Genomic DNA, 21,400 nt, shown 5'->3' with positions numbered 1-21,400 from the left:
TATTTTTCTGCACTTCCATATCCCTTTAAATATAGAGCGCCCCTATATACTAGAGGCGCAGCCGCTAGTAGAGTATCACGAAACCGTTTCCCATCAAATTATTTTTGTACCATTACCGACACACTGACGGACCAAGTAAATTATACACTAGATGCTCATTTACACAAGAAATTCAGCTGTCTATCTTTAACAACAGCAAAGAATTTTACGTTCCATATATTCTATTTCTTACTAAAGTACAGACATAGAGTAGCTTCGATAATAAACAAAGTTGATTATTACTTTATTTTTGCTAAAAGATCAATAAAAAAAAGATAAGTTTGTATTATCTATGTATAACAATGGGAGATATGTAGAATTATTAACATTATTTTGCTTATTACAAATTATATCGTTTAGGTACCTTTCTTTGAAGTCGGACATACTGGACGATTTTTTACCAGCATCAAAACTGGAAAACCTTAAATATAATTTTGTATAAAATAATAGAAATATGATTGTTTGAAGCCTGAGAAAGGACAAAAGGGTTTATAATGTTTTATCTTCCTTCGTCCTACCTCGTATCCCATCAAAGCCAGGAATTCCACTTTATAAAAGAAAGGAGTATCATTTATCAATTTTTGTACCTTTTAGAATCCAGAATATTTCTGGTAAGATTTGGTAGTTTTGTTTGTATTGTTTTAGGTTTCTTTTGCGTGGCTACTGACTGGCTTGAATTGGAAGGATCGTCAACTAAATAAACCTACAAGAACAAAGGAGTTAAAAAAATTTCAAGATTATATAACAACACATAAATCTTTTCTAGGGAAAACCATTTCTTGTACTATATCTAGTCAACTTGATTAGTCATTCTATTTTCTCGCATTTTCTCTTTCAAGAGGGTAAAATGTTAAAATATTTCTTTAAATAAAATGATAAACCTTCTACATCGCCTTGGGCAGAGGATCAAGGACTAAAATACAATTTTAAATTTCAATTCTCTGGCCAAAAAATTGTAGAGTAGATTCACTGCCCAATATAAACCTTACCCCTCCATGATAAGTGGACTTGGCTGAAGTATCTTGTGTCACTTTCATCATGGCTCTTCTCTCTTGTTTCTTTCCTGTTTCTTCCCTATATTAAAGTTTTTATTTATACACAGAATTTCCCTTAGCTTATTTTAAAGTATTGTTTAGTTAACCCTAATAGAAGGCAAAAAATATATTTCACTTTTCCTTTTTTACTAGTGTTATTTAGATTAGGTTATCACTTATCACATGGGTGTATATTCTTCACAAGATTCCTTTTTTTCACCACTTGCTTTTTTCCCAAGGCGGGGGAAAAATTTAAGGATATTTTAGTAGGTAGGTACTCTTTATTGTAATAATTTTTTTACCCCTCCCACATATTTTTCTCCCAAGGATGGAAATGAAATTTAGCTGGGTATCCCATGCAGAATATACACCCTTGGGTTCTCAATTAATTATGTCTTTTCAAACCATAATAAATAACAAGTAAGTACATATTATGAATTTTAAATTTTAATAAAAACTCACAAGCTCTAGTGTCCTCCAATAATGGATCACGAAAGAAACTTCAAGAGGCAATTTAAGAAATTGGTTGAATAGTTTTTAGACTTAACTAAAGCGTTTGATGATAAATAGAACACTTACTATTTAAACAGTGGTGTGTGGTGGAAGGGGTGTAGAGAGGCCTGTCTTCCCCCTTTTTCACCAACTCAGTGTTTTACAACTTTCTTGTGCACTGCACTGTATAATGAAATGCTCCCTTTTTTCAAGAGTAAGAAATTAAGTACTTACTTTAAATGTTGAAATCCCAAGGGTTTATTTAGTATTTTAACTTCTTTATTTCCCTTTTCTGGCTGTGAACTTTCTTCATATTCCTAATTTTTATAAACAATAGTAACACAGTAAATAATTATCAAGACATGTATATTTTTTCTTCATTTAAGAGCACAGAAGCTGTGTGTATTACAATACAAATCCAAATTCATAAGTTGTTTTGAGTTTTGATTTTTCCTAAAATTGTTTTTTTCGTTTATATTTTTACAAAAAAATATTATGTTGTTCGTATTCTTTATTCAATTATTCATTATCAAATAAATGGTTAAAGATTTTCCTAATCAATTAACATAACTCCCCCCACTTCCTGATCGAATTCTTCAACCATGACATCCCGCTGTAATTCTTATATTTCAGGTTAACAAACATAAAACTTTTCTATAAAATATTTGTATTACCTCGCTGTCCAATAGTCTTGCATATTTTGTATCAACATCTTTCCCAAGAGCTTTGAATTTTGACTCCATTTTTCTTTTTAAAAATAGTTAGGTTAAAATGACGTTGAACTGTGTGTATAAGCTACCTGTGTCAAGGCAAGTCGAATATTATCAAACTAAAACTACGAAATACCCTAACAGATAGCAAAGGGTAAATTTGCGATCCAACAGAAATCAATATAAACTTAGCATATTTTTTTTAAAGGATTTATTGATCATAAGGTGCTGTAATTTATGCTCTTGTTTGTGCATTGACGCATTTTATTTTAAAAATGTACCTCATTATTTTTTCCAGGCGTTTCACCATTTCAAAATCTTTTTCGTCTTCAGTCTCTTTTAAGTGGGACCTATGAGAAAGTTATTATTTACAATTTGATTATTTTATCAAAAGTTTTCTTTCTTTCCGTTGTTAAATGCTTGTCTTAACTCAAAGGCTTCCTTAATTACTTGCATTAGGAATGATCATCTGCTTTTTCATGAATGAATTAGTAAATAGAATTTTGTTAGCTATTTGCATTAAAATCTATTTTTCAGGGATGCGGAGCCGCCATAATTTGCTGGAGCCGGAGCCGTTTTTTTCAAAGCAGCTCCGGCTCTGGGGCTAGCTAAAAATATCTGAAAAAAAAGATTTTTTATACCTTGATTAAACTTAATGTTTAACTTTAAAATTTAAATTTTTTAATTTGGAAACCCATTTAAGTTTTTCAAGTCCATTTTTTAAATTGAACTTTTAAAACCTTCAAAAGTCAAAAATAGACTTAAAATTTTTTTTTGTTGGTTTTACTTGATTGTAGGTCGGAGCCGAAACCAAATCCGGAGCCACACCAAAAGTCAAACGGCTCCGCATTCCTTCTATTTTCTTAGTCACCCCTTCTCTAGATTTTTTTTGCAGGGAGAGAAAAAACAATGGGCTGTTTATTACAATAATCCCCAAAGTTTTATAATAACGATTTCTTATTCGTTATCTTTACAACTTTTGGGACTTAGATTCTTAGGAAGCAAATAGAATACCTGGTAATTTGGTTACCTGATATAAGCTAAATAGAATACCTGGTAATTTGGTTACCTGATATAAGCTAAATAGAATACCTGGTAATTTAGTTACCTGATATAAGCTAAATAGAATACCTGGTAATTTGGTTACCTGATATAAGCTAAATAGAATACCTGGTAATTTAGTTACCTGATATAAGCTAAATAGAATACCTGGTAATTTAGTTACCTGATATAAGCTAAATAGAATACCTGGTAATTTAGTTACCTGATATAAGCTAAATAGAATACCTGGTAATTTAGTTACCTGATATAAGCTAAAGCAGTCTTTTCTTCCTTGTTTTTTAAAGTAGGGTCAGCTCCTTGTTCTAGTAGATACTCAACAACATCTGTAGAAAAGTTTTTTATTAGTTTTATAAAAGGGGACAATCCACGAACAAGAGCAAGTGATTCTAAGCATCTTCCAGCATTGACCCATAATATTTTTTTAGTGAATATACTAGGTTTATGTTTAATATTTGCTTTATCGACTAAAAAGTTAGGTTTCACCATGGTTTTATATGAAAAAACTTTTAAATGTTAAGTATTGTTTGGTGCAATATCATCGAATGTTTTGATGAGTTCAAACTGTTGTTTAAAAGCTTTGAAGGCAAGACTATTTGTTTTTAAAAAAGCTTAAAACCAGTTTGAATAAATTCCCTGAAAAGCAGAGCCTAATCGTTTTATCGCTTACCGATATATTTACCTTCATCCGGAGAGGCAGACAAACAGACATAGTTTTATTTTATGGTATAGGTTATATTATTATGTCTAGTAAAACAATTTTTTTCCCCAGTTGCCGTTTTACAAGAAACACTTACCTAGATAATGATTGCAGGAAGCTAAGATGAGAGGAGTATCTCCTGTGTATTTGTATTCTTCTTTTCTTAAATTTGTGGCATCTCTGTTTGGTTGTCTAGTGTTTACTCCGGCACCCCAAGACACCAACAGCTGACAAAATAAAAAATATATATGCTACAAGAATGATCTTTGTATACAGAAGTGAGGCTTCAAGCTTTATCAAAAGTTAGAATAAGTAATTTTTTCTAGGTGCGATTTATCTTGGGAGGGTGGTGGTACCCTCCCCAAAAATATTCATAAGCCTTACCTGGACCTATAAGAAGCTACATTGTAAATGAGAACCACAATAGCTTTACGCACAAAAAAGCTTACTACTTTGTGTAGGATGGTGAGTTGCAACTAAAATGGTAAATTACCTTGATATACGGTAGGATTCCCTTTTCCATGGCATCACCAAGCGGGGTCCATCCAGTGCCATCTCTTTTTTCTAGGTAAATAAAAATCTGAGTAGTAGTACTACAAAAATACATTTACAAACAAAAACTGTTGTATAGATGTCCTTATGTACTTATAAAGTACGTAAGTTATAACGGTATAGTATCTGTTTCTGTGTCTCTTGACTGTACATAAGGATCTTGATAATCTCTGAACCGATGTGGTTCTCAATTACAGTGAAGCTTCTCAAAGATCCTTGGTAGGTTTATATTTATTTTGGGGAGGGTACGACCAACCTCCAAAGAGAGATCGCCTCTGAAAAAAATAAACCAATACAAATTTTTCCCTTTTTCTATTTATAACTTGTAAGGCTGGAGTCGACTAATTAGATGAATAGTTAGACAGATTAATAAATACACAGTAAAATAAAACAAAAATTGATGTTTAGACAAATATGTAAATGGCTATAATCATGGATTTGTGTAATATTTAAAAAAATATTTCTCTGACTAATGAACAAGAGATCAGTGGGCAGTAGAGTTGGCATTAAACAAAACACTTGGTTTAAACGAAAAAAACCAAGCTTCAAAAAACCAATAAAACCAAGGGCAGTAGAGTTGGCATTAAACAAAACACTTGGTTTAAACGAAAAAAACCAAGCTTCAAAAAACCAATAAAACCAAGGGCAGTAGAGTTGGCATTAAACAAAACACTTGGTTTAAACGAAAAAAACCAAGCTTCAAAAAACCAATAAAACCAAGGTGGGGATGGTTTTTAAAAATATATTTATACAAAGACCTTTCTTTCCAGTTATATCTTTTTATAATGTAAATAATACAGTAAATAAGTGTCAAAAACCTAAATTACCGTATCAGCCAGGGTTGTCAAATCGGGCGGGCGGTTTTGGGCTGCCTTTTATCGGGTCGTTTTGGGCAGATTTGGGCATCCCCCGTTTTGTGGGATGAAAAAAAGGGGAGGGGGTGAAAAAAGAGGGGTGGGCCAGGCCTTTAATTTGGATATTATTAAAAAACAAAAAAAACTGGTTTAAAAAACGGTTTAAACCAAAAAAAAAAAACTGGTTTGTTCTTTTTTTTTAAAACCTCGTTTTTTACCATCTCTGATGGGCAGCCAAAATAATTTTAGCGCAGCTTCTATAAATCCTACCAACAGGTTCTCCAACTCTAAGCAACTGTTCAATCTTTTTCTCTGCTCTGTCCTCCTTGACAACTACATTCAGGGGATATTCTCCCTTGTCATTCACTGTCTTGGACAACACTCGTTTCTGTCTCCTGAAATCAGTGTAAAGAATTTGTATCATGATGCTGTTGCTGTTTTTTAAAGTGGGGAGAGGGCAATACCTCTTTAAAACTCTGCTAAAAAAAGGGTTACAGCAATGAGAATTTATTTGGCCGTCTGAAATACAAATGGACCTCCGAAGAAATAAACACAGGGGTGTATATTCTGCACAAGATTCATTTTTTTCCCCTGCTGCAATTTTTTCTATTTTCTTCCCTCCTCTTTTTTTTCAAGCAAGGAAGGGGTAAAATTGAAAAAAAAATTCAAAACTCTCTATTTTATTTATATCATCCCCCCTCCCATGCATTATTTTAGTTTTTGGTATTATCCTCCTAGAATTTTTTTTATCAATTTTGAAAATTTGATTACCTCCCCCCCCCCCCCCCCCCCCCGACAACGAACAACTCTGGCCGCAGCGCTCGGCTCCCTTGCCTGCCTAGCCTATAACCTAACCTAACCTAAACTAAAATAGTTGTTCGTTGTCGGGGGTGGGGGTGGGGGGGAAGTACTCAAATTTTCAAGAGGAAAACGCCTAGTTTTTTTCACCAAGGATGAGAGAAAAATGGAAAAATGTTTTCATTTCTTTTAATTTTTATATTTTTTTCCTCCCCAACAACATATCTTTTATTTTTTTACCTCCCCCCCTCAGCAGGGTCAATTTTGAAAATATACACCCCTGAATAAACATCACAGTAATATATCATAATATGTAAATTGTAAATGCGACTGCCAAGCAAAGTTAAAATAACTCTATGAAAAAAGGGTAAAATTACCATAGAGCAAAAAAAAACAATCTTTTTAGACACCACTAGGAAGTCCTTTTATTGAAATGTAAAATTACCTTTCAGCTGTTTCTATGACAATGTTGGCAAGAAGATCTAAAACAAATGACAGATGATAATAAAAGTAACCTATATCTACTCGTCCTATATCTAAGGAATGTCCATCTGTCTAGTAAATACGCAAACTAAACAAAGTCTTTAACTCTAACATTAAGAGATATAATAAGCTAAAATATTAAACAAGTTATAGGTATTAACAAACAATCAAAATTTTGTGATTTTTTGACAATGTGCGTTAGGTATTTTCCTTTATTTTTACAGCATCATACTATTGGATATCTTCTCAATCTTTTAATTAAGTGCTGCTTAAAAAAGTAAGAGTCCTAATTTCATAATAATAATCTATGTTATACTTATTAATAATCAAATTACCTAGCTGTGAAGCTTCTGAATCACATTCGTCCTCGTCTGAACAAACCTCTTCAAGTTCTTCAATTTTAGATCTACAACAAGTTTTTATTTTATCTTACAGAGGCTTGGCAAACCCACTTATTTTAATAGTTGGCTAATCTTTTCTCAAACAATCTTATCTAACTTAATAAAAGCGGATCTTTTCTACATTTAAGTACAGCAAATCTACCCGCAATGAAATCGTTAATTTAGGCATTCCTTGAGGATTCCTAATGTACAACTGGGAAAGCGAAGCTTCTAAACAAAATATTGTTTCATACAATAAGTTCATTTTAATCATTAATTATTTTAAATTTTCCCTATAAAAAATGCTCCACTACCCTGATTTTTAAAATAGCCAATATCTAATGTTATTTAGTCCTACTGTATAATTTGTTAAGCTTCGCTTTATGGATGTGGTTTTAAAGATTGTAACCAAATTGGGTCTAAAACTTACTGGGCCTATATCCCAGGGCTTGTTGAACCTTCATTAACATGACGTCAAACATGCTTTTCTTTTCAGCTATTATTTACATACCTTATTGCCTCCAGTTCTCCAGACTCTTGTTTTTCTTGCAAAAAAGTTTGATATTCAGCCATTTTCAATGCTTTTTCATACTGTATAAATAAAATATTTAAGACATAGCTAGTTTTTAAGTTTTCTACTGGCTATGGGCTCTAACATCTAGGGACTCTAAATTCGCCTTAAACCCTAAGGGTCCTCTTTATAGCTTATTAATGTTGATTCAATTAGTTAATTGGTGACCGATTTTATAACGGATAAAAATAAAAACTTTAGTCCTGGTATAATGAGACAACATTTAATTTAATTAATATTTAGACACATTAGTTTGCTTGACTAAAACAGGGGTTAAAAATAAAAACCTTATACAACTTCAAAAAATCAGAACGAAATTTCTTTTCAAAATCTCTTTTTTACTCAAAATTGGTTTACATTAGGTATCTTATTTAATGAATTTTGAGATATAAAATTTTAATGAATTTAATACCTCTTATAGACAATGTAAAATAAATTAAATTTTGCAAATTACAAAATCATTTTAACAAACAAAATTAAACAATGTATTTGTGCGGTTTTATAATTTTATTAATTAACAAAAAAAACAAAGAGGATCTTTATCTTGGAGATATACTTAATGCCTTCACTTGAAAACTCAGATTTTTAAATGCGAAGCTTTTCTATAATTAGGGTCGGTCCGTCCGTCCGTCCGAGACAGATACCTTTTAAAATTAATTTAGGCATGTTAGAATTGTCCTATCGATTTTAAACTTAGCATGGAGATTCCTATAGTAGTTAGGTACGATTTAGAAAGCGTAGCAACTCTATAATCATTACTAGAATGTCCGTACGTCCATTTTAAACATGTTGATTTTTCTACTTTTTAACAACAAAATTGTATGTGATCTAATTATCCGATTGATCTGGTTTTTGGTATATTGATTCCTGGGACAACAAAATACAATAGTATAAGCGAAGCAACTCTATAATCAAGTCCTAAAATGTAAGTATGTCCTTAAACATTATTCTGTACAAAGCAGTTTTTCAACAAATTTACTTACAATTTTGCTTCGACTCTTATACATTTATATTCTGATTATTCAGTTCTGAGTCTGACACTATACAAGTGTTAATGTCCGCTTGTCCTACTGTTTCAGTGCTTCGCTTTTATGGATGTTGTCATCCTTGTTTTATATATATATTGACGGGGTTGGGGGGAGGGGGGGGGGGGGAGGGAATTATTTTATCCTTCATAAGTGGTTTATCCCCCCCTCCCCCCAATCCTCCCAAATAAAACGTTTGCACATATGTGGTTCCAAACTCAATATGACTTCTCATGTATCAAAAAAAAAGAATGCTAGTAATTATAAATATTCTTAAATATTTTTCCTGTTTCTGAGAGACTACTTTTGATAAATTTAAATATATTCTGTATTTTTTGATGATCTTGTTTGGTTGAGCTCCCACTATTATCATGCATTTTATCAACTCTTCCCTTAATATAAAATAGCATCAAACATCATTTTCCAAATTGAGTAGGTATTAAAAAATAAAAATTAATTTAAATATTGTACCTAGATAGGGTAACGCGGGGTAAATGCGGTAGGGGGGTCTAATTCCGGTCACTCGACCAACTTTTTAAAAACCGTTTTTTAACGGTGTTCTAAACGTTTGCGAGAGATCTTCAGAAAAGCAAAGTTGTAGTTTATTGCCTATACTTTCATTTCTTACTTCAGCAAATTTGTCAGATCACTCCTTCTATGATTTTTTTGCCCTCAAAAAGTTGCAATAAATTTGCAAAAAAAAATTTTCAAATTTGTCAGATCACTCCTTCTATGATTTTTTTGCCCTCAAAAAGTTGCAATAAATTTGCAAAAAAAAATTTTCAAAATAGGCCATGTTCAATCTAAAATTGTGAAAAAATGGTAAGTCCTATTGACCCGCGGGTTTTTGTAAAATGAAAGATATGGCATTGATTTATCGTTTGCAATTGGAGGCGTTGTTCTAACTTGATTTTTTCATAATTTTTTTTTCGTCTCAAAAATATGGTCTATTCCGGTCACTTTTTTTACTTTTTTTTTATTACTGTATTTATAAATTTATAATACCCTAACTTTTTTTTCAGGTGATCTGGAAGCATGAACAACCTCAATGCATGACAAAGGCTTTAACCTTCCCTTGCCTGTTGTTAGATGTACATTATTAGTCATTTTACTGCTTGTATTATGTCATGTTTTGTTGCCTAAGCTTTTCAAATTGTAAAGACATTTAAAATTTTTCAGACACATTTTTATAGTAATGGGAAGAGTATATCACCCAAAGGAACGCCTTAAATATTTGCCTGAAGATGTATCAGCTGCATTGGCTCATGTAAGAAGGGGTATGTCTAATATAAAGACCGCTAGAAGATTTTAAATTCCATATGAAACTCTTGCATCTTTTTCGTATAAGAGGGTGTTCGCGCGATTTTTGCGCGGTTTGGATTTTTTATGTCAAATCGGCTAGGATTAAGCTAGAAAGGTGTTTAAGGTGTCTATAGAAAGCTCTTTGCATGTCCTAACAAAAACTCCCCAGGATATGGGTTCTATCTCCAAGATTTAGAGTACATATTCAAAATTTTGCATTTTCAAAATTCCTGTTGCATAAAATGTGTTGAAATATTAGAGTTAGACCCCATATCATTTCGAGTTAATTGTCAGGCATGTAATTTTGCATCTTTAGACACCTTAACCACCCTTGTAGGTCAATCCTAGCCAATTTGAGACAAGAAAAATTGTATCAAAAACTGCTGTCAAAACTGGCAGGATTTTTAAAATTAAAATTTTTTTTGGAAAAAATCACTTTTTTCAAGAAATTCCAAGACCTGCGAATCAGAAATTGCCTCTAATTTATGTATAAAGCTTAAAAAAACCTAATCATATAATAAAAAGTATGATTTTTTTTTAAAAGTTTGCATGAAAAAAATTGATGTTTTTTTTTGCGATTTTACCGACTTTTTTAAAATGGGGAAAATGTTGTCAAAAAATTGTCTGATCTGCATGCGACTAGTACTGTTAGAAAGCTAATGACCTCAGCTTTCTACTCATAGTTTAAAATTTAAAAAAAAAATATTTTAAGGGGGTGTTCCACCCCCCCAAAGTCAACTGACCGAAATAGCCCCACCGGTGGGGCTATTCCGGTATAGGCCAACCGCCGCCCTTTAAACCGATTTTTGACCGACTTCTAGTTGCGAGATCTTAATGGGACCAAGACAGGCTTCTTCGTTATTGCCATATCGTTCATTTGCACTCTTAAAAACCGGAAAAAGTTTTTGGGAAGTATGTTTTTTTTAAGTTGAAGAAAAAAATTGACCGGAATTACCCCGCGTTACCCTACTTTTTCTATAAAATAAAAAGAAAAAGTTTTAAATTAACTTTTTACCTACTAAAAGTAAAAACTTAAAATAACTTCGTTTTGTCTACAGTGTGGCCACAACCAAAAAAATACTGATACTGAAGAAAAAAAAAGGAAATACTGAAAATACTGAATCCTAAAACAAGAAAAAATACTGAAAATACTGAAGAAAAAAAAGGAAATTCTGAAAATACTGAATCCTAAAATAAGAAAAAATACTGAAATACTGAACAAAAAAATACAAATACTGAATAAGTATTTTTTTTATATGATTCCTCATTTCAAAATTTCATATCATCATAGCTTTATTATTAGGGGGATATTTTAAAGATCTTTAAATTTTGCCTCTTAGATTTTCTTGCACCAATTAAGCAGAAAATGACTGATAAATATTTTAAATGATTTCAAAACCTAAATACTTTTTAGTTGAGTTAAGAGCCTAGACGTCCAACCTTTTTTGGTGGGAAGGGGAAAAATTTTTTTAAGGGGGGGTAATTCGCTTTTGGGAAGGGGGTAAAATGGCGCACGAAGCGCGACGCAAATTTTTTTACCCCCCCCCCCAAAAAAATATTTTTTTTACCCCCTCCCCCCAAAAAAAAATATTTTTTTCACCCCGGGGGTAAAATTTGTTTGGATGGGGGGGTAATTACCCCCCATGAAATCTGTTGGCAGGGGTAAATTTTGTTTACCCCCCCCAAAATTTACCCCCGGGGAAAAATTTTTTTTGGGGGGGGGGTAATTTAAATTTTATTAAATATTTAGTATTAAAAATTCGCGCGTAGCGCGCAAAATTTTTTTTAGTTAGAGATTTTTTATTTTAAATTTTTAAATTGTTTGGGGGGGTAAATACCCCCTCCTAAACCTACAGCACCCCCAAATTCGTTTGGGGGGGGGGTAATCGCCACTTTACCCCCCCCCCTTTGGACGTCTATGGTTAAGAGCATGCTAAAAAACTTTACCTTCAATAACCATGCAAAGTACTCACCTTAGATTATTCATTCTATTAATAGACAAAAAAATATCTGAAAAAAATACTGTATAAAAGCATCTCAAATATCTAAAATATTTATATTTGAGATGAAATTGAAAAAAAAATGTATATTACCATAAAAAAAAGCAAAATAAATGTACAAAGTTATAGGGTAATTTAAAGGAAAGTAAAGTGAGGCGCGGAGCGCCGAAAAAAATCTGACATCAACTACTTGAAAAAACATCTTATTTATGCAAATTTTTTTCGAATTTAGGAAATAATGAAAATACTGAATCATGAAAATTTCCAAAAACTGAAAAATACTGAATAAAATTTTCAAATACTGAATATTCAGTATTTACTGAAAATACTGAAGCCCCAATTTCCAAATACTGAAGAATACTGAAGATTTTCAGTATACTGAAGAATGTGGCCACGCTGACAGTGTGGCCACAACCAAAAAAATACTGATACTGAAGAAAAAAAGGAAAATACTGAAAATACTGAATCCAAAAACAAGAAAAAATACTGAAAATACTGAAGAAAAAAAAGGAAATACTGAAAATACTGAATCCTAAAATAAGAAAAAATACTGAAATACTGAACAAAAAAATACAAATACCTACTGAATAAGTATTTTTTTATATGATTCCTTATTTCAAAATTTCATATCATCATTTATTATTAGGGGGATATTTTAAAGATCTTTTAATTTTGCCTCTTAGATTTTCTTGCACCAATTAAGCAGAAAATGACTGATAAATATTGTAATGATTACAAAACTAAAATACTTTTTAGTTGAGTTAAGAGCCTAGACGTCCAACCTTTTTTTGGGGGGTGGGGGGTAAAATTTTTTTAAGGGGGGGTTAAATGGCGCGCGCCGCAAATTTTTTTTACCCACCCCCAAATTTTTTTTTTACCCCGGGGGTAAAATTTATTTGGGGGGGGGGGGGGTAATTACCCCCCATGAAATCTGTTGGCAGGGGTAAATTTTGTTTACCCCCCCCCCAAAATTTACCCCCGGGGAAAATTTTTTGGGGGGGGTAATTTAAATTTTATTAAATATTTAGTATTAAAAATTCGTGCGAAGCGCGCAAAATTTTTTTTAGTTAGAGATTTTTTATTTTAGGGGGGGTATTTAACCCCCCAAAATTGTTTGGGGGGGATATACCCCCTCCTAAACGGTTGGGGGTGCCGTAGGCACCCTCAGGGTAGGGTAAAATTTTGAATGGGGTTGGATAAAATGAAAAAAAAATTGGGGGTGCCTACGGCACCCCCAAATTCGTTTGGGGGGGGGGGATAATCGCCACTTTACCCCCCCCCCCCTTGGACGTCTATGGTTAAGAGCATGCTAAAAAACTTTACCTTCAATAACCATGCAAAGTACTCACCTTAGATTATTCATTCTATTAATAGACAAAAAAATATCTGAAAAAAATACTGTATAAAAGCATCTCAAATATCTAAAAAATTTATATTTGAGATGAAATTGAAAAAAAAATGTATATTACCATTAAAAAAAGGCAAAATTAATGTACAAAGTTATAGGGTAATTTAAAGGAAAGTAAAGTGAGGCGAAAAAAATCTGACATCAACTACTTGAAAAAACATCTTATTTATGCAAATTTTTTTTGGAATTTAAGAAATACCTAATGAAAATACCCAAAAACTGAAAAATACTGAATAAAATTTTCAAATACTGAATACCTATTCAGTATTTACTGAAAATACTGAAGCCCCAATTTCCAAATACTGAAGAATACTGAAGATTTTCAGAAAGGAAAGCACACCAGATTATTCAAACATCAACATATCTAATAGTACGTATACAACACTTACATAAAGTTTGCTTGTTCCTTGGGATTTGTTTCAGCTAGATTGACAGCTTCTTTATAATTTTCAATTGCTTCTTCGTACATTTCCACATGCTCCTCCTTGTAACACTATAATTTGATGATAGTATCAATAAAAGCAAAGCTCTAAAATAAACAAATAAATACCTAATTTACTTTGCTTTGATGCTACAATTAGAAATTAAAATTGTATAAGGTAGGGTAACATAACCTTAACTATTGATCCGATTGAGTTCTACATTTTTAGGAAGCTTCGCAGATGCCCCGAAATAGTTTTAGGATATTTTATTTATAGATTAAAGTATTCGGATTTTTCTGACCTTACCTTCCATTTCGGATACGATGCCCCTAGATGCTAGTGCCACAGCCGGTAGTCAATAATAAAGGCTAACCTCAGCGATGCTAAAATACAGGTTTGCCAGTTTTAAATTAAAACCAGATTCTCCTTGCAGCACTATCTCTTCAATACTAAATAAGAACATATTTTTAGAAGGATTTAATATTTTCTTGCACAAAAATAAAGATTCATATCATAAACCTTTAGTCTTAACTTTAGAACTGTAATAATATGAAATTCAAAACCTATAGCGGACTTTAAAATAAGCCATAGAGCCTTAACGCAATATAAAAACAAATATCAATAGTGTTCAAATAATGCAGTCAAGGAATTTATATTTTTTTCAAATCTGAAACTTTGTTCTCTTTGTTAAATATCTATACTAATGAAGACTTAAAAATAAAAACTATAGGAAAGTTAAATCCTGAAATATTTAAAAATCTAAATATATATATTATACAATGCTTAAATATGCTTACTAAAATCTTACCTCATTTTGTAGTAGCTAATTATAAGCAGATTAAAGTTTGTAACTTCCCAGGCATTCAAATAGTACTCGGGATCACTGTAACAAAGATGATTATGTTTATAAGTAGCGCAGCATTATCAAACAATCTAGATTTTTGATATAACAGACGAAATGGTGCTTTCCTCCCCCCCCCTCACTCTTTATTGTAAAAATTGAAAATAATGGAAGTGAATATTTTTATCCTATGTCTAACCCCAGCTGGGCTTATAGCTGCGGACTACTCAGTAACAAAAACGAAAAATTACCCCTCGGTTTTCAATTTATTTTAAAAATTACTTGCTTTACTAACTACTTTGAGGGAAACCAAACTTACTTGAAATAATTAAGTATATCGGCTATATCTTCATAATGTTTTGCTACATTTTTTTCTCCTTTCAAAATGGCACAAGTTCGTTTTTCTATAGCTATCAGAATCTAAATAGAAATATCTAATAATTAGGTTAAATATGTACTTATTTTCACATGATTTAAAACATGAATAATAATAAGAACTAGAATAGTTTAGATTGTGCCTAAGTGAGGATAATTTTTCCGTAACTTTGAGACTTCTTTTTCTTCACATATCAAAACATTGTAAGATTTAATAAAGGCAGATTATAATATGTACCCAATCCCAAAAAGGGCCGTGATGTTCGGATATTTATGGTTAAACTTATAGTGTAGCTATCCTACACGATTAGCCATAAATCACAAAATGTACAATACCTAGTGCCACGTTTCCTAACAATGAGTGAATACTTTTCTAACGTACCTTGAGATAGTTTTGAAGTTTAACATTTTTATTGTTTTCGTCATAGGCATCTATCAAACAAGACTAAAAAAAGCATAAATAGTTTTAGTTTTTAAAGTTAATCAGAAAACTGATCAGATTTTTAATACAAAGTCTATAAGGAAGGAGGAGACTATTAGACTTTATATAATACTGAAACCCAAAAATCATACACGCGTTATCTCATTCGTCGTTTTAAAAACTTTTAGCTCGTTTATTTATTCGTGGTTGGTTTATTTAAACTTGCAGTGTAAAAATTTTTCAGCAAAAAAATAATAATAATGGTTAAGATTTTAGCTATTTCATCAGTAAATGAAAGGATTGTGTGTCAGCTTTGAAACCCCTACTCTCTAAAAAAAATCTAAAAAGTAGAATTAAAGTAGTCTTCAATGGAAGAGGTAATAAAAAAAACCTTTGCATCAAAGAAGTTTCTGGTAAGAATAAGTCCTTTTGCTTTTATTATTCTGGCTTCCACGAAATCATCACTCTTAAACCGACATAACTAAAAAAGTTCACAAATTGACAATTTAATTAAACAATTTAAGTTATGTGAATAAAAGAATATTTTAGTTAGATACCTAACGTATTTATATATTCTACAAAATCTTTTCGTGAAAAAAATAGAAAAATTAATTGTGAAAAATCTTCCTAATTAATTGTAAGAATATACCTATTTGAATAGATTAATAATGAAAACAACTTACATCTGTAGCTTTGTCAATGAGTTCCCGCTGCCTCTTTTGGAACTTGGAGAAATTATCTAAATAAAGAAGGCAAAATATGAAGGCTTGGGCCAATATCTCAAAATATAAGAGAAATTATCAATAAGATTATATCTTACCTACCTGGAGGAGAAATTGAAACAATTTGTTAGTATTTTTTTAAGATATAGATTACAAAGGCATTAAAAATTGTGAACTATGCATAAAAACTAATCTATTAATATTTAGAGTAGATCTATTATTCTTAAAAAGTGTGCTTAATCAAACTGACCTTGCCCTAATAAATAATCCGCAGTCTTGATGTACAGACGAATCAAATCTTTGTCATCCTGGCAATCTTGAAAATGTTCCTCAGCTAAAATTTAAAAAATCATTGTGTTAAATCGGCAAAACATTCAATTTATTTTAACAAAGAAATTCAACCATTAAAAATACTATAAAAATAGCCCGGTTGTCTCAAAGAGAGTGAACTCTTTAGGTACCTTTTATGAAGTGAGAATAGGAGGTCAAAGTATCACCACTAATTTTTTCACATAAAAAAATCTTTATCAATAAATATTTGGATAATTTAAAATAAATATCATAAAACAGAGATGAATCTTAACAAGGATGACAACATCCATAAGTAGCGAAGCTTAAAAAATATGAATAAACAATAAACATCTGGGGAAAATGTATGATTGTCTTTTGTAGCATTAAGCTAATAAGAAAAACGTTAAAATCAAAATTCATTTTAGCACCCCAACCAATAATAAGTCTTTATAAAACTTGGTCAAATATGTAGAATAATGACTAATTTAATCAATAAAAATTTCACCCGTTTATTTTGAACTATTCCTGATTTTGAACAGGAGTAAAAAAAATCATAAAACTTTAATAACTAGGAATCGATCTAGCACCCCAACCAATAAGGCTATCGTAATAAAACTTGATGGAAATAGTTGAAACTTAATATTCAATTGAGAAAATTACAAAAACGTAAAAGTCTAGGAATCGATCTAGCACCCATATTAATAGACAGACAGACAAAACAATGAAAAGATTGGATGCGCATATGCCATAGTAATCTTCATTAAAAATTTCATCAGTCTATCTCTAATAGAAGCTAAGAAAATCAAGTTTCCCCTATAGCGTTACTGACTGACTAACTGACGGACGGAGGAACAGACATACAAAGTGAATTATAGAGTAGCTTCGCTACTAAAAATACCTCTATAAGTAACACGGTTAGATAAACAAAACCTAAGCTAATAAAGGAGTTTTTTATTCATATTGGTTTTGATTTTTTTTCCTGAGTAGATAAAAGTAACTCAAATTTTCCTGTGCTCTTCCTGCAGTTCAGTTACAGAATTGTCAAATACTATTTCTCTTATTCACTATTTTACTCTCGTACATATATTTTTCCTTTACAATGAAGCTTCTTATAGGTTTACAATGGGGGTAGGGTAACCCACAATTCCCGGGGCAATTGTCCCCTAGAAAAAAAATTCCTCTCCAATTTTTTTCTTTTTAAAAATAAGGGCGTAATTTGTAGTATTATATGTAGACCAAGATACATCATATGTTGCTTTACGGTGATAAAAAAAATAGCTGCGCTATAAAAACAACAACTATCCTAAAAGTCAAATAAATCTGACTGTCTCTTATAGTAATAAAACATGCGAGTCCATTTTGGGTAATATTATATAATAGCTTTATACAAAAATATTTACGAGTTCCATATCAATCTAATATAACTTTGAAAAAGACGTAATATAATTATAAAATAGCTTCGCCTTTAAGATAGAGGAAAAATTCAATACACAAATGACCCTTTTTTGCCAATAATAAAATAATCCAATCAATTATAAATATTCGAAACTTATTTATGTTGACAATTTGTTCCTTTCATTTCATTTAACTCATCACGTTCAATGTCTGGAATGTTTTCTATTTTAGGGTGAAGCTGATCTACACATTTCTGGTTAAACTTTATACACTGAAAGTAAAAATATTATTTGGTCATCATTAGTAACACCGCCTATTGTCATATATTCAAGTATTTCAAAATGGTGTCTACATACATATTATATGAATTATGTCAACCGTATGAAAGAAAAAATTAAAGGCACAAAAAAATTGTCAACTTACCTTGTCCAATATCTCTTTGTCCCTTTTTATTGTTGTAAATTTACTGAACAAAAGATACGAATAGTTCTGTGAACAAAACAAGCTATTTGACATTTTAAATTTGATATACAATTTTTCTTAAATAAGTGAAACGAATTTCTAAATTACATAGGTATGAATTTGAAATATGAAAAAAATGTTAAGCTTGAAATGTTTTCCTTGTAGGCTCTCTCTTTATTAACCAAGTCTCCTAAAAAAAATAATATTTAGGTATAAAAAATATTAATACGAAAAGAACCTTAATTATGATTTGTTTCCAAGCAAAAATAGTCGACAAGCTTAGGTATAAAAGAAAAACTTTTCTTGAACATATAAAATACCTTTTTTCGTTGCAATGTCCATGGATTCTTGCAGATTTTTCTCTGCTTTTGGAAAATTTCTTAGATCCACATATAATTCAGCGATTTTACTAAAAATAAATATACAATAAAAGTACAGATTCAAGCCATACATAATAAAAATAGTCATAAACTAATGTTTTTTTTGTCCATTTAAATGTTTATATGACACACTTCAAGGAACCTTCAAGTTCATAAATGAATGGTGTCGACTGTAATAACTAGGTAAAATAAAGAGTTTTATGTCAATAACAGGACGAAGTAATAAGTAGATTTTGCTTACCAGAGAACTCTTGCAAGATTAGATTCATCGCGCAAAGCTGTGTAACAATCCTTTTCTTTAGTGTGATACTAAAAATTAATATCTATCAAAAAAAAAAAATGAGAACTGCAGTTAACTGACCGTTCGTCCTTCAAAAGCTTAATTGAATAGTTGACTGATTGGGTTAATTTTTTCAGCGACACGATATTTCCCTCGATAACCAAATAAAAATTTTAATAAATAGGAAGGGGAATATCAATTCGAGTTAAATTACAAACCCCTTAATATTTAGGCTAGAAGCGAGTATCTAACAAGCAGATATTGATAATAGTGTCAATTAATCAGCTGAGATGAAAACCAGATAATAAGTAAGAAATATTATAACTTACCTTTATGGCTTCTTCATACATGCCTTTCGACCTTAATAAAAAATTTCTTCAAATTGTTAAGATGACTCGTATATGGTTAATTTCAAATATTAAGTTCATTCTATTTAAGAAAGACATACCAAGTAAGATCCTTTCAAAGCATACATATAATTAGAATATATAACTAATCAAAAGTTATAAATATACATAGGTATATAGATGTAAAAACAATTTAATACATTTGCTGACATATGTATAAACCAAATGCATGCAATTAAAACTAGTCAAGTGTAGGTATTAATTAATACGGAAATACATTTAATTATGTGTTTTATTGCGATATTATTAATCTTAAAGTTACCCATATCGTCGAGCAATTTCAGCATGACCGCTAGCTACTTTGTAGTTCTTTTTCTTCGGAGCAAAATCAGATCTCTCTTTATCATAAATTTCTCTATCCTTCATTTTCTAAGTTTTAATAAAAATTCATCTAAAAATATCTAGGTTTTAATAAATACTTTCTAAAATAAAAAGTTTAATAATATGATTTTTAATACCTATATATGTACGGGTAAACATTCAAAAACCCCGCTTCAATTACCCAGCAATAGAATTCATAATTAAAATTTTGGAATTCCCATCAATTTCAAGGCAAATTATTAAGGTTTACATTTAAACTCACAAAGGATTTAAAGGGGGGGGGGGATTATATGAAAAACAGGGGTGTATATTCTACATGATTGACCCTGCCAAAGGAATTAAAGAAATTAATTTTTTTTCTTGTAAATCTTGTGCAGAATATACACCCTGGTTTAAAATTAATTAACAAAAGGTGTTAATGGGGCGGGGGTGGGTTTTAGAACAAAACAATGGGGCACAGAGGTTGTTATAGATATTGAATGAATTAGAATTGAGGAGAGAGAGGGGGTGGGGGATGTTGTTGTTAAAGAGGTAAAAGAGCTAAATAATCTTGGGAGAAAAGGATAGATATAGATCTGTTTATTACAATAGTTAAGTTGAGTGTTCACACATTTCAGCCATAATTGTAATCGACAGAAGGGTAATGTGTGATACAAAGGAAATTATGGAGTAACTCCACTCTTTACTTGCATTTTTAAAAACTTCATAACTATCTTTTTTGATTTATCCTTACTACAAAATAAATTAATTTAACTTAATCAAGTTTTATGATTTTGTAAAACAATGGTAGATGAATATTTGCTAACCTATTAATTTGCTGACCTGTATGCAATCCTTATCATTTTACTAATTACTTGATATTTAGTGTGAATTCATTACAGCCAAGAAAAAATTTAACAGGCATCATAGTTAAGACTTAGAGTTAATTGATTATGCCTATAACAATTATATTTTCCACAGAATTTGAATAGGAAATGAAATATTGAAGGTTATAACATTACTTATTGCTTTTAGTTTTTCAGTCCTTAACATCTATTTGGGACCCTAAAAGATTGTTAATTCAAATATTGAAAGAATTTCTTTTGTAAACAGTATTATTGCATATTTTAAGATTGTTAAGGCCCTTTTTTCACACTATTCTATCTATGATCATTTCCCATTTAAAAAAAAATTGTAATTTATGAACACCATGCATGCTATATAACACCTTGTTGCTAAATTGTTGATAGCATGGTCAGGGGGAGGGAAACATTGTAAAGGTGGGAGGAAAGTATTGGAAGCGATTTTATTATTTCCTGTTTCTTTGTGAAGGATGACATGGGGGAGGGGAGGGTCACATTTATAAAGGTGGAGGGTTGGGGTGGGGGTTGGGTGGGAGGACACCTAAATAAATCTTATGATAAAGTAAAATGACAATTTTAATATATTTTTTTAAAATTCAACAAATTGAAATAATTTAATTAAAAAAATTTTAAACTCAAATAATTTTGTTCCAATATATTTGATTATTTTGGCACAAACACAACACATTTATGTTAATTTCATCTATAATGCTTATGAGCGCTATAAAGGGTGTTCACCTTAATTTATGACCTTGAAACCTTTAAAATGAGGCGGGAAATTTAAAATCCCCTATTACTGGCCCTTTGAACTCCGGGGTATCTGATAGCTCGTCC

General features: G+C 31.1%; 1 protein-coding gene across 4 annotated transcripts in view; it reads right to left on the bottom strand.

The window, feature by feature from the left end:
* LOC145319209 (uncharacterized) overlaps positions 1–19,800 on the bottom strand; it is a 40,264-nt gene extending 20,464 nt beyond the window's left edge. For 3 of the 4 annotated variants that reach the window (XM_080161175.1, XM_080161176.1, XM_080161179.1), the window contains exons 1-31: positions 19,666–19,800; positions 19,326–19,356; positions 18,958–19,025; positions 18,657–18,745; positions 18,497–18,526; positions 18,298–18,365; positions 18,054–18,145; positions 17,461–17,500; positions 16,650–16,689; positions 16,439–16,522; positions 16,150–16,205; positions 15,858–15,947; positions 15,428–15,490; positions 14,990–15,090; positions 14,638–14,712; positions 14,203–14,278; positions 13,797–13,900; positions 8,988–9,089; positions 7,613–7,696; positions 7,057–7,127; positions 6,684–6,720; positions 5,711–5,835; positions 4,528–4,598; positions 4,132–4,261; positions 3,579–3,660; positions 2,557–2,625; positions 2,240–2,312; positions 1,800–1,882; positions 1,029–1,113; positions 627–742; positions 404–460 (exon numbers count right to left, since the gene is read on the bottom strand). In XM_080161175.1, coding sequence (XP_080017301.1) covers positions 404–460; positions 627–742; positions 1,029–1,113; positions 1,800–1,882; positions 2,240–2,312; positions 2,557–2,625; positions 3,579–3,660; positions 4,132–4,261; positions 4,528–4,598; positions 5,711–5,835; positions 6,684–6,720; positions 7,057–7,127; positions 7,613–7,696; positions 8,988–9,089; positions 13,797–13,900; positions 14,203–14,278; positions 14,638–14,712; positions 14,990–15,090; positions 15,428–15,490; positions 15,858–15,947; positions 16,150–16,205; positions 16,439–16,522; positions 16,650–16,689; positions 17,461–17,500; positions 18,054–18,145; positions 18,298–18,365; positions 18,497–18,526; positions 18,657–18,745; positions 18,958–19,025; positions 19,326–19,356; positions 19,666–19,769 — 2,396 coding nt within the window. In that variant the 5' untranslated portion in view covers positions 19,770–19,800. The remainder of the gene's footprint in view (positions 1–403; positions 461–626; positions 743–1,028; positions 1,114–1,799; positions 1,883–2,239; positions 2,313–2,556; positions 2,626–3,578; positions 3,661–4,131; positions 4,262–4,527; positions 4,599–5,710; positions 5,836–6,683; positions 6,721–7,056; positions 7,128–7,612; positions 7,697–8,987; positions 9,090–13,796; positions 13,901–14,202; positions 14,279–14,637; positions 14,713–14,989; positions 15,091–15,427; positions 15,491–15,857; positions 15,948–16,149; positions 16,206–16,438; positions 16,523–16,649; positions 16,690–17,460; positions 17,501–18,053; positions 18,146–18,297; positions 18,366–18,496; positions 18,527–18,656; positions 18,746–18,957; positions 19,026–19,325; positions 19,357–19,665) is intronic. The other variant, XM_080161177.1, reaches the window with a different exon arrangement.
* Between the last annotated feature and the right edge of the window lie 1,600 nt (positions 19,801–21,400).

This window comes from Acartia tonsa, chromosome 5, assembly GCF_053477335.1.
Source record: "Acartia tonsa isolate MP-2025a chromosome 5, ASM5347733v1, whole genome shotgun sequence".
Lineage (NCBI taxonomy): Eukaryota > Metazoa > Arthropoda > Copepoda > Calanoida > Acartiidae > Acartia > Acartia tonsa.
This window is presented reverse-complemented; position numbering and strand designations above follow the sequence as displayed.